General features: G+C 34.1%; 1 protein-coding gene across 1 annotated transcript; it reads right to left on the reverse strand.

The window, feature by feature from the left end:
* Positions 1–30: 30 nt before the first annotated feature.
* Positions 31–5,924, reverse strand: LOC111705909 (long-chain-fatty-acid--CoA ligase ACSBG2). Its single transcript, XM_023478613.1, has 7 exons — positions 5,782–5,924; positions 4,263–4,312; positions 3,305–3,428; positions 2,889–2,993; positions 1,940–2,040; positions 1,213–1,250; positions 31–152 (listed from the first exon to the last, which is right to left on the reverse strand). Exons 1-7 carry the CDS (start codon positions 5,812–5,814, stop codon positions 31–33), a joined length of 573 nt encoding a protein of 190 aa, XP_023334381.1. The 5' UTR covers positions 5,815–5,924.
* Between the last annotated feature and the right edge of the window lie 6,489 nt (positions 5,925–12,413).

Below are 12,413 nucleotides of genomic sequence, written 5' to 3' on the forward strand. Positions count from 1 at the left end.
ATGAGGGATTCAAGTAAAAAACATTCTGTTTCAAGGAAAATAAGACTGCCCCCTCTGTTTGAACTGCTCGTCGTCTTCCACAACCATAATATTGGCTCTACTGTGCTCAGCAACATATCTAGTAGCGTCTACGCTATTCGTCGTGTAGATACCTTTTCAAAAAACAACAAATTTTAGCAATAACGCTGTTCGTCGAGTAGATACCTATTCAAAAAACAACAAATTTTAGCAATAACGCTATTTGTCGTGTAGATGCCTATTCAAAAAAAAAAAAAATTAGCAATAACGCTGTTCGTCGTGTAGATACCTATTCAAAAAACAAAAAAAAATTTTAGCAATAATGCTGTTCGTCGTGTAGATACCTATTCAAAAAAAAATCAAAAAAAATCAGCAAGAGTTTAAAACGAAATAAGTTTATAGATACATGCAAAGATTAACAAATCAATCGAATCAATCAAGACATTAATCAATTAACCAATAAGTTTAAATATGAAGTAATCAATTTATCAACAAACAATTTTGTGAAGACAAAAAATTCTAAAACCCTAAATAAATTTCCAACATTTCCAAAATACAGGGGAAATTTATTTCAGTGTTACGATGAGATTAAATGTTGTTGAATTGTAGTAGAAATTTATATTCCTGAAACTCTTTTAAACCAACCACACCAAGTCTTATCGTAACACTTAAAAAATGGCGAGTATAGAAATTTCAAATAAGAGAAAGATAGATCACTTCACAAGTATACCATTCAAATTCAATCAATCAAAATATATCAATCGATCGATCAATCAAAATCACTCAATCAATCATGAATAAAAAAAAAATAAAAAAATCAAGAATTTAACCAATCTAGCTGTTTCTAACAAACTAGCCTTAGAGGGCGCTTCGCGCCCATATTCTAAATTAATTGTGAACATGCTCTCTTTGTGTACATCGTAAAACAAAACAATAATAATTCGCGGATTTTCACAAAAAAATGTCGTGGATTTTCAAAATTTTCAATAATCTAATGAAAATCGAATTTTGATGGAGACAAATATTTAAAATTTCAATCATTCATAAACCTTCCCTGGGGTCCCTAGATGTCCCACAAAAAATTTGGGTCCGATCGGTTCAGCCGTTTTGACGTTTATTGGATACAAACAGACAGACAGACAGACAGACAGACAGACAAACAGACAGACAAGCCAAATTTATATATAGATTTACCTGAAGTAAGTCCGCCAGCAAAAATACAAGCCGCAGCGCTAAAAATAATAACAGCATGTTAAGTTTACAAAAATACAAATCAACCCAAATGTTAAGAAAATTCTTTTTTTCATTGTATATTTTCAGAACCTTTGCAAACTCCTATTTTCCTTCAAAATTTACCCAAGAGTTCATCCAAAAAATCTGCGAACACCTCCGCCGGTCATTTTCGAATATTTTTTAAATAATAAAATTTTTTTAGAATGTAAAATTTGTTAAAATTTTTATCGAGTCCACATTTGGATTGGAGTGCTTTGAATTGTTAGGACGGGTCCAAGATCAGGATTCATTCTTAATTTGGGAAAAAATATTTTTCTGCACGAAACCACGGATGATGGTTTCCCTCCGAATATTTGAATGTGACTAGAAGTAAGCCACAATTCATAACGATACCATTTAAACCTTTGTCCTGACAAAGATGATGTAGATACGCTCATTTGTATAGTTGAAGAGAAGTTACAGTGTATACTGTATATTCACTGTACACTGCGTGCTATTGTACAATGTACACTAACACGGTTTTTTGACTCTTAATTTTCCGCAATATAAATGAATATATTTACAAAATCCTTGATCAAACAAAGGTTTTAAGGATATCGTTGTAAATAGAACATGCCACTCTATTAATGAAAGGTCACTATAAATAATTTTGAGATTGACTAGGCAACGAATGAAACTCTCCCTGTACCTGATATGCCACTCAGGAGCATTGAATCCAAGAATTCCAACTCCATGGAACCTTTTTAATCCAAGCTTTATAAATGCTTTAGCTACGCTCTTACAGTCGTCCTTAATTAAATAAACATTTGTCAATATTTTGATTAATTAATCAATAATCATCTTTATATGCAATAAAAATAATTTCCATTACTACGTAGTTTTTCATTTTTAAGACTTTTTTGGTATTATAATCTAAACATCATACAATTCAAATAGAAATACAAAGGTTAATCCACTTCCCAGTTTCCCATCTCTACCTGATATTCTGTGTATATCAACTTGACCCACTCCCTATCACTACCTGATATTCTGTGTATATCCACTTGATCCACTCCCCATCTCTACCTGATATTCTGTGTATATCCACTTGATCCACTCCCCATCTCTACCTAATATTCTGTGTATATCCACTTGACCCACTCCCCATCTCTACCTAATATTCTGTGTAGTTCTACTTAACCCACTCCCCATCTCTACCTGATATTCTGTGTATATCCACTTGATCCACTCCCCATCACTTCCTAATATTCTGTGTATATCCACTTGATCCACTCCCCATCTCTACCTGATATTCTGTGTATATCCACTTGATCCACTCCCCATCACTACCTGATATTCTGTGTATATCCACTTGATCCACTCCCCATCTCTACCTGATATTCTGTGTATATCCACTTGATCCACTCCCCATCACTACCTAATATTCTGTGTATATCCACTTGATCCACTCCCCATCTTTACCTGATATTCTGTGTAGGTCTACTTAACCCACTCCCCATCACTATCTGGTATTCTGTGTTGGTCCACTTGACCCACTCCCCATCTTTAAATGGTATTCTGTGTAGGTCCACTTGACCCACTCCCCATCTTTTAATGGTATTCTGTGTAGGTCCAGTTGACCCACTCCCCATCATTACCTGGTATTCTGTGTAGGTCCACTTGACCCACTCCCCATCTCGCTTGACCGCAAGTGCAGTCCTATCAGGTACACGCTTAACAGTATTATCCAACATTGTCCAAACCTGAACATAATGAAAAATTATTTTTTACAGTGGTAGATAGTCAGAATAGGTTTCTTCCCGATTCTAAAATTCATTAATCATTTTTGGGGACCATGTAGTAATTAGATAGATCTGGTTTCGTACAGTCAAACCTCAAAGAGTTATAATTGTAGTAGGGTTGTTCATATCACTTAAAACCAAAATCAAAAATAATTTCAAAACTATCCAGGAAAAACTTTGGATTACAAAAAAAAAGATAAAAAAGAACAAAAATCAGAATCTTCGAAAGAGTTAACGAAGCATTCTCATCCGGTTTACTCGGATCTCCTTACCGATATCGGAGGTTTCCTACAATCCGGATCCAGATCGCTAAACCGGATTTCAACAGCATCAGCCGGCATAGTTCCCCAGTGTTTATTGGAGGGTAGAATACGGTCAGGTCCAACCCGAGGCCCACTAAATTGTAAAAAAAAAACTTGAGAATAACGACAATAAAGTTGAAAAAAGAATAAAGAAATCTACATAAGATACAGAAAAAAAATACAATGTAGAAAAATACTGGAAATAAATAGATAAAATAAATTATAAGAAATTTGAGGAGGGGGGCGTGGAAACAAAAATACAAACAAACCTACAATGGAAAAACAACAAAATACAAAGCAAAAGTTTAAAATTGCTAACTTAGAATTTTCATTACATATTTAAAAATAACTTTTTTTTAATTTGCTTTCCAAGGATCATTGATAGTGTTTTTCTTAATCTGAATATCCGGGGATAAGTAGTAGGATCCGGATCTAAGTAGTAGAATCCGGATCTATGAAGTAGGACACGGATCCACAGTTAAATGATGGGTGTTAAGTCAGAGATACTTATTTTCAAAGATTAACCTCACCCCTCTGACCCCACCCCTTAAAAAATTGAGTGTCCCCACCCCCTGAAAATTTGAACCCCCCCCCCCCCATATAAATTAACAGCGACTGGAAAATATCCTCTTTTATGAAACTTTTAACTTTAAAAATCATTTTATTTTCCATAAAATAATTTATTATCCAAATTTTAGCAAATTTATTTCTGTGCATTCCTAATATTCTTGGGTAAAATAAGATTTCTGAATCTGAAGAGGTTGGGGAATGATTTTTCAAGAAAATATCTCTGTCCTGTTAGCACCAAAAAATTGTTGTGGATAAGTATCTAGTGGTTACCCAAAGTAGATGGCTGGGGAGTGGTCGCGAGCCGTTGGGGTGTGTAGGTTTGAGATTTTATCGAAATTAATTTTTATAGTAATCTTACCGCGTCGAATAGTACTGGGCCAGAGCATTCCGCTTAAGTACAAAACCACCCTAAATATTAGATATTTAAAAATCTACAAAATGCAAAATAAAGGTTTTGTTAAAACAGTAAACGTTGATGAGGACTTGATATTAAGATTTTCTTCGACTTTGATAAAAGAAATCTATGAATGAAGTAAATAATGTATTCATAAAAACTTTGTTTTTCATGATTTTGAATCTATCATTTCTGTTTAATGTTGCGACAATTATAATTTATAAAATAAAAGCTCTTCGCTCATATAAATATATTTGTGCGTATGAATTATGTGCTAAAGCTGCCCAAACGGATCGGCCGAATTGGCTAAAATGTTTTGAGGAAACTCATGGATACCCTGGAGGTAACACTAGGGAGGGAACCCCCGGACGCCATGAGCCTCTGCTATGCAGACATCGAGCCTCCCAGACTCGCTAGTCAGACCGAGCCTCCACTATGCAGACAAAGACTACGCTATGCAGACCGTGCCTCCGCTATGCAGTAAACAAGCCTCCACCATACAGCACAGCTTTTTTTAAATCTTGGTTTTTATAAGTGATGAAAACTTTTAACAATCTTTTTTGACGTAGTGGAATAAGAATTTTACTAAAGATTAGAGTTGTTCATTGATTGTCATGATTAGAAACATATATAAACTCATAAAGTGGTTTAAAGGATTTATATTAAAACTTTAAACATTTCTTACGCAGAAAGGAAGATATTTGGAGAAATATTTCTGGAGTAAACTTGGTTTGTTTTGTTGTAATCTTTGATTTAAACAATACCTTTTTTTAAAAAATGTTAAGATTTAAATAATAAATATAAATTTTTTATATTTAATTTGAACTTCAAAAAAAGGTATCGCTAAAATCAAAGATTATAAAAGATGAAATAAAATTCAATTCAAATTTTTTTTCTAAATATTTTTCTTTTCCTGTAAAAAATGTTTAAAGTTTTAGATACCACTTGATTAGTAATAATTGGGCACTATTTATGATAATTAAAAAATACTTCTCATCTTTGAGAAGGCTCTCATGCCACTATGTCTAAAAATTTCAAAAAATTCTTTTATTTAAACTTAAAACACAAGTTTAAAAAACCTCCTGTATTGCACAGGCACATTTTGATGTGCTGCGCATGCTCATTTCTGCAAAGCGGAGGCTTGGTCTGCCTAGCAACTCTGGGAGGCTCGTGTCTGCATAGCGTTCGGGGGTTCCCTCCTTAGTGTTACCTCCAGGGTATCCCTCCCACAGGCTAAAAATAAATCTATTTTGAAACAACAATCGAGTTTTTTTAGATCAAGTTTTATTTTCATTTGATTGTTTTTATTCCCCAAGCAACGCCGATGCTTCAGCTAGTATTGCATAAAACACTGCCATAAAATTAAACTACAAATATCTTCGGCTTCAGAGGACTGGACATGTCGCAACATTCAGCTTTACTAAATTGAAATTAATTTTAAAAAACTACAAAAAAATATATAAATCTTATAAGAGATACTTACCCCTCGAAGAACGGACAAGCTCCAAACAACCATTTTCCTTTGCTTTGTTTAATGTAAAATTATGCTTCCTTTTGTGTGATCCCAAAAAAACGTTATGAATTAATATGGGTTCATTGTTTAGATAATTAGTAATCTGAAAATAAAAATCTAAAAATAATTAAGCGAAACAAATTACTAAGAAATTTTACACCTGAAGCTTTTCCTGTATCATAATGATAATGTCAAATCACAAATAGGAGGGGGGGCCTGGGGGGGTCCAAAAATCGTATACTAGAAAATTACCGAAACTTCTGTAATAACATGAAATTTGAATCTTAACATGTATATTAATATGCGACATGCGACTACGTAAAGCGCAATCTATGACATATAGTCTTAAAAATACATCAAACTAGTTTCGATAAATATTTAAAATAATATGATCTTGCATGCCTGCATATTAACATGTAATTTGTTAGCGTACTTGTAAATATACTTTAAATAAAAGACACGTTCTTTAATTTCGTCTCTTTATACTGCGGTTAAAAAAATCCTGAAATTCCAGATTTTTGCAAAGTTCGACTGTTCGCGTCAAAACTCAAAATGATTGCGAACAGATGATTTCTTGCTGAACTCAGCTGATCGTGACTTTCACCCAAGCCATGCCGCGCCAAAACAATCCGTATTTTGCGGACCGGTACACAATTTTTCTTTCTGCCTGCGAGACAGGAGACTCCGAATCTGTCGAACCGAGCCAAATTAAATGAGTTTGTTTACAAGTCCCCGATTCACCCGATAAGGTAAACTGAGATAATTAACTGACTCTGAGATCGAGATTCGAGGAACCACAGAACAGGTACCTGCGACTGCGAGACGGATTCCAGGTTCAGGTTTTCGATGCCTTGAGCCTTGATCAGGCAAAACTAAGGTTTGAAAAGGTGTTCGTGTTGGGGGGAGGGGGGGTGATCGTATGTACAGGGTATAGGATATCATTTCATTGGGGAAAAGGCGCGTTATATTATAATCATGATAAACCCCTGGGAACGAACTTATCCAATATTGCTTATAGTCATCTATAGTTTCACAATTACTGAGTTATATGATCATAGTAACAATTTTGCGGAAAATCCGCGGAAAATGCCCAGGAATCTTTCTTGGGAATCCGCGGAAATTCCCAGGAATCGTTCACAGGAAATTCCGGTTAAAATGTCGACAGCTTTTCCGAGGAATTTCTCGTAACTCATTCCGAGGAACCTTAGGAATTTCTTGTAACCCATTCCGAGGAAATTCTCATAACTCTATCCAAGGAATTTCTTGATCACCAATTCCAGGGAATTTCTTGTTACCAATACTGCAGAAAATGTCGACAAAATTTGTGGAAATTCTTGGGAATATCCAGTGAAAAGTTCTTCAGAACCCATCCCTGGGAATTTCCTCGGAACTATTCCCAAGATTTTCTCAAGAGTTCCTCAGGAATATCTTGAAATATTCTCAGCATATTCCTGAGTAAATTCACTAACCAGGACTTAGGCCCAATAGTAGTGAATAACTAAACAACTGAATTGCCCCTTCAACTTTTTAAAAGTATAACCATCTTCATAAGTCATAATGTTATAGTCGTTTTTGCTCAATTACTTAAGTTGTCATGTACTTTGTTTATTCAGACAACAGAATTGTGAAGAAAAAATGAGATGGTGATGTGATGTGAAGATGGTTCTAAAGCAAATTATCATTTTTTATCAATAAGGATGCAAAGAAAAAAGATTTAGTTAGGGCAGTGCATAACAGAAGAGAACCTCAGAGACACCTATTGGAGAAAAACTGAACTTGAAAATTCTGTGAAAAGTCCTGAGAATTTCTCAGGAATTTCCGGAGAATTATTCCTGAGAAATTCTTAGGAATTTCTTGAGAGAAATTCCAGAGAAATTATCGAAACTTATTCTCTTATTTAATTCCCCTAAAATTCCTTAAACTTGGTGACCAAGTCCTAAGAATTTCTCAGGAATTTCCGGGGAAGCATTCAGGGGAATTTTTCAGGAATTTCTTGGGGTGAAATTCCGGTGAAATTCCCGGGAATTTTTCGAAACTAATACTTTAATTAAATTCCCCTCAAAATCGGTAAACATGGTGACCAAGTCCTAAGAATTTCTCAGGAATTTCCGGAGAATTAATCAGGAGAAATTCTCAGGATTTTCTTAGGGTTAAATTCCAGAGAAATTCCCAGGAATTTATCAAAACTAGTTCTCTTAACAAATTCCCCTAAAAATCTGTAAACATGGTGACCAAGTCCCAAGAATTTCTCAGGAATTTCCGGAGAAATTCTGAGGAATTTTGTGGGGAAAAATTACTGGGAATTTCTCCGGAATTTCTCGAAACTGAGTCTCAAAACTGTGATCCCACAAAAATCTCTCATCTTAGGGACCAATTCTGGGGAATTTCTCGAGAATTTCCGAGGAATCAGTTACAGGAAAGGATTCTCGAGATATTCCTCGGAAATTCTTCAAAAAAAAGTCACACGGTTGGAGAATCTGGGGTAATTCCTCACTTTTGTTCCTTGGGGAGGGGCTCCAAGATCCCCCCCCCCCGGAAAAAAATTCTTAAACTTATAATTTAGGGCGGTTTTTAAAGATTTTACATTTTACACTTGTTGTTAAACGCATTTAACAATTTTTGTGACGACAAAAAATTCTGACTTGTAAATTTTTATAATTTGGAATTGTTCTGAGATGAAAACCAATTGTTAATCCGTTCAATGTGTCAAAATAAAAAAAAACATATTAGCGATTCCTCCAGCCCCGTGAATAAGGAAGCCGAATAATGAATATTTTTTAATTCAGGGTTTCCAATTGTGGATGCTACATATAATGCTATATCGTTTGCACTAATGTCCGATTGTGGAAACATGACAGTGGCAAGTCGACTTATAAATGTTTTTAAATAATTTTCTACATTTTTTGTCAACCTAATTTTAGAAGTATAACATTCTAGAGTTAGCAATTACTTAATACCCCTAGTCCTTGCATTTCCAAAATGTGGTCTGCCTTCTTTGTGCTTTCAATAATCCCTAGATATGAAGAATTTAGTTCATATTTCGACAATTTAAGGGTTTGTTTAAAAAATTGAAATACGAACGAATTTCAATATCTCGGTTTAATATTGAAAGCACAATAGAGGCAGACAACATTTTAGAAATGTGAGGACTAGAAGAATTTAGTGTTTATTGTTTTAAGAATCATACAGTGAAAACCAGAAAACTCTGGAATAGGAAGACGACTTTTAAACTTAAATTATGACTTTAGATAGTCCAATAAGCAAGGGAAAAAGAAATTTTTAAGTGTAAACAGGCCCATTTCACTTGATTTGTGATTTAAAAAGTGACCAGTAAAATTATTGCTTTATAGCAACACCAAATTCACTTACGTATTGCTATAAAGTCGTCTTACTATTTCGGAGTTTTCTGGTTATGGCTACGTACATAATAAGATATGTTGACCACTGAAAGGTCTGCAAATGAATGATATAAGACGACTTAGAAGTCGTCTGGCAGCTATTGATATGTTTCGCGGGACACCCTGTCAAACTTCAATTCATATAAAGGTAATTATTGGTACGTGGTCGTTTTATTTCCGCGTTCTTTTTTACCATAGATTTTCAACATAGATTAAAAAGAGGCCACCCATGGGCATAAAATAAAAAATTGATAACTCTTAAATTTTAAAACCATTCTTACAAGTTACCCAAGAAAATTTTATCTAAAACTTTTATAGTGTGCAAGATAATCCTGTAGCATTTAAATCAGTAATGTGTGCGATGTTGTAAAATAAGCAGGGTCACTCTCGATACGCTCCAATGTACGGAAAATGTCGTCTCCAAAGAAAGATACACAAAAACCTCATACGACGTCAATGATTATAGAGGCGACAGTGACGTCATATGAGGTTTTATCTATCTATCTTAGGAGACGACATTTCCCGTACATTGGAGCGCATCGAGCGTACAACCAACCTAATCATACAACCTTAAATGCATGTGTCTCATCACTATAAACCTCCTTGGAAGGGGCCAGGAAGGGTGTACTGTATCGTTTTGCCTTATATAGTCTTTATATGTATTGTGTACGATGTTTGCAGCTTGCTCATGGTGCTTTGCTTAAAAGTTGGTAGGGTACTTAAAATGAACCTGAGTAGTTCTTCATATAAAAAGGAGTTTTCAACGTTTAGTTACAAACAGCAAAATTATCTCTCTACATATATTTATGATTGTAAGTGGTCCAGGTCAACGTTGTGAATTGTTGATGGCTCTTTTAAAAACACCTTCAATTCTCGTATTTTTTCTGTCACCCTGTTACTTGTCTGTTGGTTCTGGTTGGATTGCTAGATTGCATCACGAGATCAACCCTTTTATTTAAAATAAATTTAAAATTACAAAAATCTTGATTATATGTTTTTTAAACGGAGAAGGGAATTGGGGGGGGGGGGCTTTAATTTTTGTTAAATTAGTTCCTGAAATTTTATCTATGTGAATTACAGTTTAGAAATTTATTTTCAAAAATATTTTGTTGAACACCTTCTTCTAAGAAGTTCAAAGTACTTTAATTCAGATTTGAAAAAAAACTGCAGTAGTTTCCATGTCATCTTACTCTTCGGTGATTTTAGCAGTAAATCAGGATGCACACCGTCTCCTTAGTTTCTTATATTCAAAGTTTTACATCTGTTTTAAATAATGAATTCCGCGCGCTTGTTGTCTCATTCCTAATTGTAACTTTTTAGGGTTTGCTCTTCTTTATTTATTAAACAAAGACTTTAATGGTTTATGTTTTTTCCCAGGTAACAAGTTCGGAGAAAATAAAATCCACTATAATTTCAAGGAATCTTTCACGGGAAAATCCGGTGAAAATGTCAACAGAAATTGGAGATTTTCTCGAGAATTTCCGGAGAAAGATTCTCCATTGAGAAATTTATGTGATGAACACTGTACAATGGCAGGGGTTTGGCCGGGGCTGGAGATTTTGTTTTGATTATTTCCCGGGAATATATCAGATCCAATTCTGTGGAATTTCTCATAACCCACTCCAATGAATTTCTCGTAACCCTTTCCAAGGAATTTCTCAAAACCCATTCTGAGAAATTTCTTGTAACCATTTCCAGGGAATTTCTATGTTACCAATTCTGGAGAATAACCAGAGAAAATGTCAACCAAAATTGGGGTAATTCTTGGGAATGTTCAGAGAAATATTCTTCAGAATTTCCTGGGAACTATTCCCAAGATTTTCTCAAGAGTTCCTAGGAATATCTTGAGATATTCTTAGCATATTCTTGAGTAAATTCACTAACCTGGTCTTAGATCCAACTTACATCTTAACAACTATCCATATTGCCATACCATCTTTTTAGAAGTATAACTTCTTAAGTGAGAATGGTATAACTGTTATTGATCCTACCAAAGTTGTCATGTATTTTTTTTCATGCAACTGAATTGTCAAGAACAAATAAAAAATTGAATAATTTTTCCAACATTTTTTTTAAATGATGGTTTTAAAGTCAATTATAATTATTCATCAATAAGTATGCAAAGAAAAAGATTTAGTTAGGGCAGTGCATAATAGAAGGAAACCTCAGAGACACCTATTGGAGAAAAACAGAACTTCAAAATTCTGTGAAGTGATATTGAAGTCCAGAGAAATTTTTAGGAATTTCCCTAAACTAAGTCTCAAAACTCCAATCCTAAAATAAGTATTCAAAGAAAAAAATTTAGTTAGGGCAGTGCATAATAGAAGGGAACCTCAGAGACACCTATTGGAGAACAACAGAACTTCAAAATTCTGTTAAGTGATATTGAAGTCCAGAGAAATTTTCAGGAATTTCCCTAAACTAAGTCTCAAACTCCAATCCTAAAAAAATCTCTCGAATCGGGGACCAATTCCGGAGAATTTCTGGAGATTTTCTGAGGATTCAGTCACAAGAACTTGTTCTCGAGAAATTCCCCGGAAATTTTTCAAAGCAATTCACCAAAACTGGAGAACTTGGGGAAATTATTCACTTTTGTTACTTGGGTAAAAGCTAACCATAGTTTTGAATTATAGATCCCTCTAATGTTTGATAAATGGTCACTTTAACCTTTAAGACAAGGTCTACTTTGAAGTGTCGCAACGCCTGGGCTTTGATTTTTATCGCTCTAACTCACAAATGTTTTTCTGTAGCCCTTTACATTTACATTTTAAAACTATAATGCACTTGTTGATAGGTTTGGTTTTTAAGAAGTAATTGGCAAAATTCTGAAAAATCATCCAATTTCCACTCATTAAAAATTGTTTGCATTATAAAGATTATCGCAAACAAAAGTTTAATTACCACAAATATGACATAACCATAAATTGATCTTTTTCCCATCTAAAACACAAAGATCGATTCATGTTTTTTAAAGAAAAAAAGAAAATCTTATATTAAATTAAATCAGCTTTTTAGTACTTGTCTAATGTTGTGATTTTGTATCCAACCCTGTTTAATATTGTGGGACTGTCAGTTTTAAAGTTTGATTTAGGTTTATTCAGTTAGAACTATATATACAGATATAAATCTTATTTCTTTGCTTCTATGCTCCACATAAATTCTACAAATAGTATATACTTAACATTTCATTTGTATTATAATACA

The sequence above is a fragment of the Eurytemora carolleeae genome, unplaced genomic scaffold (assembly GCF_000591075.1).
Source record: "Eurytemora carolleeae unplaced genomic scaffold, Eaff_2.0 scaffold649, whole genome shotgun sequence".
Lineage (NCBI taxonomy): Eukaryota > Metazoa > Arthropoda > Copepoda > Calanoida > Temoridae > Eurytemora > Eurytemora carolleeae.

Coding starts and splice junctions, on each gene's coding strand:
- LOC111705909 (XM_023478613.1), bottom strand. CDS start 5,814: ATGGTTGTTTGGAGCTTGTCCGTTCTTCGAGGG. Junction 3,429..4,262: donor GCCCAGTACTATTCGACGCG/GTAAGATTACTA, acceptor TTTACAATTTAG/TGGGCCTCGGGTTGGACCTG. Junction 1,251..1,939: donor GCTCCTGAGTGGCATATCAG/GTACAGGGAGAG, acceptor TATTATTTTTAG/CGCTGCGGCTTGTATTTTTG.